Genomic DNA, 6,000 nt, shown 5'->3' with positions numbered 1-6,000 from the left:
GTAGAATGATACATTTCACTGTATATATCCACAATGTACATATGACATGTAGTAGCAAAGCTAATCTTTTAAAGATTATATAAATTTATTTAAACCCAGTAAGCTGGCCTCCACAACTCTCCAGGACTGAGATTTCCAGAAATACAACACCCTAGTTTGAGATGACTGCTCATAACTAACATACAAAAATGTTGCTTCTATAAACTCACTTCTGGGTGGACAAGCAAACAACCTCACTACTAATTACTTCTGTGTTTTCTACCACGTTTCTTCACTTTGGGAACCGCTGCCCTACCATGATCTGTAAGGAATAACTGAAGTGATGAGACTGCAGGGAACAACCAGACAGACTAGTTTCATGGTCCAAGGTATACACAAATAAAGGGTGAGCACATCTGATTTGTACTGTTACTCATACACATCAACAGAAACCGGTCTGGGTCTTTGTCTTTTCTGTGATATAACATGCAACTAAGTTCTTTTATAACTTCAGCATTCTTTTCTCTCTAATCCTTTACTGATTTTGAAGAACTATTCAGGTTTCCTGTGCAATGAGATGCATGATGCCTGGGGAGATGGTGCCAAAAATTATGCTGTCTCTGTGTGGGTCTAATAATATTGAGGTAATTTAGTCAGAAACCTCATGATAAAAATATAAGTAAATATATATTTGGCCTAGCAGCCTCAGTCTAAGAGCTGCACACTCTCCCCAGGAGTCCACAGTACAGCCCACCTAGTTAAAGGGAATTCAATTGGTGGTATGTCAAACCATAAATTACACCTGCATATTTCAGAAGCCCAAGATGAAAAACTGAATGGTGCTACTCAAAAATATGTTGTCCAGGAGTCATGACTAACACTGTTTGAATATTTTAAAGTGAGACATAGAGAAATACTTGATAAGTAAATGGATGAAAAGTTGCCAACAGTTGACAGGAAAGCGAAGATAAGATAATAATCAGGCCGTGAATGAACAAACTACGATCTTATTAAATAGAGCAACAGACCTGAAGGGCAAATGGTCTGCTCCTGCTTTTAATGTCCGCTCCTTCATTCAATGATGACAATTCCATTAAACATACACATTTGTGTTAAGTTGATGGAAAAGATATTACTTCATAACAAAATAGAAATTGAGATAGTGAGCATGATTATTTTATAAATCAGTTCCTACATGTCTTTTTCAAGATATTAAACAGATTTTGCAGTATTTGGATAAAGAATTTGGATTCAGCTGTGAAATCATCTTTTATGAACTTGATTGCTTATGTGAAGATAAATTGGTTAACAAGTAAACCGAGCTGCACAACAATTTGGGAGTATTGAGCCTAATTTTAGTCAGGTATCAAAGGGTCTAGGGAAAGGGTGCACTTGGAACACAGATGAGACCCAGCTTTTGCTTTTTGGAGTGCAAGGGTGGAATTACAGAAACTTTTTTCAGAAACATGGGGCTGGGATCTGGCAGTGGGGAGGAGAGATATTATTGAGGGGCTTAAACTCATAAAAATGTACATTTCAGAATGCAATGTTCAATGAATTGTTCAAGAAGGCATCAGAGAGAATGAGTAAACAAGTGTCTGTTTGGTACCCACAGAGGACTGTAGAAGAGGTAAGAAGTGATACTGTCTGAGAGGAGAGGGTACTGTTTATTTTAAAATGTGTATTTTGAAAAAAATGCTACTTAGTTTATATTACTGATCTTGGATGATAGTTGATACCTTACCATGCAAGATCTAAATCTTCCAGCAGTTTTCCCTGAGGTTAGTCATAGAGATATTTTCTTAAAATTTCTTGTCTTTCCCAGAAAATGCATGATGGTGATGAATGGAATACATTGAATGATTAACGTTTGGCCATGCAGTCTTTATACCTTTTTCCTCAAAGCCTTGTGCTTTTGTGATATCTTCAGCTATACTGGATAGTAAACTGACCGATAACTACATTTGAGGTGAATCAATGTAAGTCACTAAAATGATACTATCACTAATCATTTTACAGTACTCATGAGCACTGATTCATTGTATTCTCCAGGCATCCTAATATCATTAATGTTCACTATTCCATCTAAAAGCATTCAAGAAAACCTGAATAAGCGAAAAAGGATTTTAAAGTCAACCTAGTAGAACAATCCAGTCATGGGTTAATTAAGTAGCATTTAATAATTAACAACTTGGTGAATAAAACTATATCCACTGTTTTAAACTTCTGGAGTTGCAGAACATCAAATATTGTTCAGTGCCTATAACAGAACAGAGAGGGATATGATCAGATGTTATTAATACACGAGAAAAATTAAAGCAAAATTCTCCATACGGATGATTTATAATATCATTACTTTGCTGTAACAGAAATATATATATATATATATATATATTACAAAGCAAAATAAGAAAAGGTACCTACTGTCCATTAACTTTTCTTCCATAAAAATACATTGTCCAAAAATGTTACATTGCCTCATATTTTTGGTTGATTTGTACCATTATACATTAACCATGACAGAGCACAATTCTATTGCCTATGAATTTAGACTAACCTACAAAGACAGCCAAGTTTGACATTGATGAATACAAAATTACCAGAATGTCACAAAACCCCATCTATTTCATTATGCCTTTAGGGAAATCTACCATAACCAGTATGATTCATCATAAGCCTCCCGATAAAACAACAATGTAGTTGACTCTTAAACATCTACTGGTATTACAGCCTGATATGGAAACACCATTTGCCATTGAATGGAAACTCCTACAAAAACTAGTGGATATGGCCCAATTCATCAAGGGTAAAACCTTCCCCACTATTGAGCACATCCACGTGAAACTCTGTTGCAGGAAAGCACTGTCGATCTGCAAGGACCCCACCATTCTAGACATTTTCTCTTCTTGCTGCTGCCATTAGGAAGAAGGCACAGGAACTTCAGGACTCACACGACCAGGTTCAGGAACATTTTCTACCCCTCAAACATTAAGACTCTTGAACCAAAGGGGATAACTTCACTCAATTTCACTTGCTCCATCATTGAAATATTTCCTCAGCCAATAGTCTCATTTTCAAGGACTCTTCTTCTCATGTTCTTGATAATTATCACTTATTTATTTCTTCGTTATATTTATTTATTTATTTTTGTATTTGCATGGTTTGTTGTATTCTGCGTTCTGCGTTCTGGTTGAATGCCCAAGTTGGGCGGACTTTCATTGATTCTGTAATGGTTATTATTCTACAGATTTATTGAGTATTCCTATAAGAAAATGAATCGCAGGGTTGTAAATAATAAATTTATTTCTGAACTTTAATTTTTGAAGCAAGCCACATTGTTCATGAGCAATTTGGGATGGGCAGTAGATGCCTCCTTACCCATATTCCTCAAATCCCAATAAATGAAATTTAATAAAAATGGAACGGGATTGGGCCTGAGAAAATAGTTCCCTTCTCCAACGGCGTATCATAAGATGCTTTGAGGCAAGTCTCTTAAACAATTTTAGATCTTCAAATTGACTTACACTTATTACATGACTATAGCTTAAAAAATTGAAGAATACCTGCTTGCACATGGTTATTCTCCAACATCTGAATTTTCCTCCGGACTTAAGTCTTCAAATTTTGATACATGTTGTAGTTCTGCCAAAGATAAGAGACTGGACTCCATCTCCCCTTCATTTATGGAAGAGAAATTTAATTGTTGTTCCTATTGAATGAAATAAAATTTTAAAAAAATTGAAGATAAAGTTTATCATAATCTTACTTTTCAATTTATATTTGCAAAATGCATTTCATGTTAATACTTTGTAACCATGCCAAGTAGCTGTGAAATAGTGATGGGTGATTTTCTTAAATTTTTTTTTACGTCTTTGTTATTTTGTTTTAGATAATAAGATAAAGATGAAGATAATTTCCTTTATTAAAGTGTAAGCTTTAATGAACACACCTAATTTTGCCTACAAAGAAATTATTTATTAGGGTTGGTAATTACTGTCTTGTATTGAAGATTAAAATTAAATCTTATCATCCTTATTTTCAAATCCCTCTATGGATTTATCCTCCCTCGTTCCTTGCTTTCTACCCTTTTTAGTGGTCATTTGTGATCTTGGGGTTGGATCTCAATTTGCCAAAAATTAAGCTCATAACTTGCAAAGGGAAAATTTAAAAGCACAATTTTCAGGGCGTTAGTCCAGATTCACAATGTCTCCACAACAGAACCAAACTCTGATAGGATGCTTTCTCATGTGAATCTAGAACTCAGTGTTTAAAAACAAGGACTTTTAAAAAATTCTTCAAGGGATGTGGCCTTCGCAGGCTGGTTCTATGAGGGGTTAGACAAGCTGTGGCGACTTTCTCTGAAGCAGTGAAGGCTAAGGGGAGATTTAATAGAAGTTTATAGATAGAGAAGGCAACCAGTATCTTTTGTGTAGGATTGGAATCTCTTATACTAGAGGGTATGTATTCAAGTGAGAGTGAGAAAGTGGAAAGCAGATGTGCAAGGCAAGTTTTCTTTTCTCTTTTACTTACACAGAGAGTGGTGGGGCCAGGAGTGGTGGTAGAAGCAGATGAAATTGAAGCAATTAAGAAATTTAGGTAGTCTCATGTATGTGCAAAGAGAGAGATACAGTATATGTGGTGAAGTAAGATTAGATTAATTAGGAATGGCACAATGTCTTTGACAGATCTTTCCTGTGCTGTACTGTTCCATATACTTTGTTCTATAGGAGAGAGAACTGAGCAAGACTGAAAAGTAGTCGGACAGGCAAAAAGAATGAAAAACTGTATTCAGAGCCTTTCATGATTTCTAGATGAAGCACAGTGGGTTTTGGTTCATTGGGCCATAGGTTAATTGGGATAGCTACATATTTGAGACAACTAAAGAATAAACAAATTGAGAAAATTGCCAGGATTCCCTTAATTTATTTGGGATACTATGCCACTTAATTAGGACAGGAGACTTGCTGAACAGGTTATAACTAGCATCAGTTGTGTCCACTTGTGTGACTAATAATAATAAAAATAATAGTATTAAATATTTTATTGATCGCAAGTGGTAAATTCTTTCATTTCAGCAGCAACATTTCACAACACATTTAGCAGTGTGCAGACTTAACTAATAATAAAGTACAGAATAATAATATACACAATAGTAATTTACCAATGTGTAATAATTTGCAATTATGTACAATAATGTACAGAATAATAAAACAGATTATTGTACTATGATGTGTGTTCTCCCATTGCACAGAGATAAACTGTTGTATACGCTTATTACATTTGGTAGAAAAGATCTTCTGTAGTGATCCTTGTAAACGCAGCACTGAATGAGCCTGTTTGAAAGGGTGCTCGCTGCTTATCCAGTAGGTCATGGAGAGGATGTGCCAGATTGTCCATAATGGATAGTGGCTTGTTTAGTGACCACCTCTCCACCACTAACTCAAATGAGCCCAGGTTATAACCAAGGATGGTTCCAGTCTTTTTGATGAGTTTATTTAGTCTTTTTGTATCACCAGCACCGATGCTGCTCTCCCAACATAAAGCTGAAAAGAAGACTGTACACACTACAACAGACTGGTAAAAGATCTCCAACATCCTGCTGGACACATTGAAGGATCTCAGCTCCTTTAGAAAATAGAGTCTGCTCATTCCCTTCTTGTAAACAGCCTTGGTGTTAGTTTTCCAATCAAGTCAATTATCGAGGTGAACACCCAAGCATTTGTACTCCTCCACCACTGCAACTTCTTCTCCCAGAGTGAACCCAGGACTCGTCACAGTCCTCTCCCTCCTAAAATCAATCACCATCTCCATGGTTTGGGCCACATCTAGGAGCAGGTGATTCCTCCCGCACCACTCCACAAACTTATCCACCAACTCCTGCCCATCTGATACATCCAACCACCGCAGAGTCATCAGAGAACTTCTGCAGTGACAAGACTCTGATTTGTACTGTTCAACGGTACACCATGCTTAAAGTGAACAGTTTTTAAAAATAGTATCAGTTGTGGATGTTTGTAATCA

General features: G+C 36.1%; 1 protein-coding gene across 2 annotated transcripts in view; it reads right to left on the bottom strand.

Moving 5' to 3' along the window:
* Positions 1–1,002: 1,002 nt before the first annotated feature.
* The window catches only part of mdh1b (malate dehydrogenase 1B, NAD (soluble)), a 48,150-nt gene continuing 43,152 nt past the window's right edge, over positions 1,003–6,000 (bottom strand). For both annotated transcript variants that reach the window (XM_059967273.1, XM_059967272.1), the window contains exons 9-10: positions 3,543–3,688; positions 1,003–2,239 (exon numbers count right to left, since the gene is read on the bottom strand). In XM_059967273.1, coding sequence (XP_059823256.1) covers positions 3,557–3,688 — 132 coding nt within the window. In that variant the 3' untranslated portion in view covers positions 1,003–2,239; positions 3,543–3,556. The remainder of the gene's footprint in view (positions 2,240–3,542; positions 3,689–6,000) is intronic.

This window comes from Hypanus sabinus, chromosome 4 (assembly GCF_030144855.1).
Source record: "Hypanus sabinus isolate sHypSab1 chromosome 4, sHypSab1.hap1, whole genome shotgun sequence".
Taxonomy (NCBI): domain Eukaryota; kingdom Metazoa; phylum Chordata; class Chondrichthyes; order Myliobatiformes; family Dasyatidae; genus Hypanus; species Hypanus sabinus.
The sequence above is the reverse complement of the archived record's forward strand: the minus strand, read 5'-3'. Positions and strand labels throughout refer to the sequence as shown.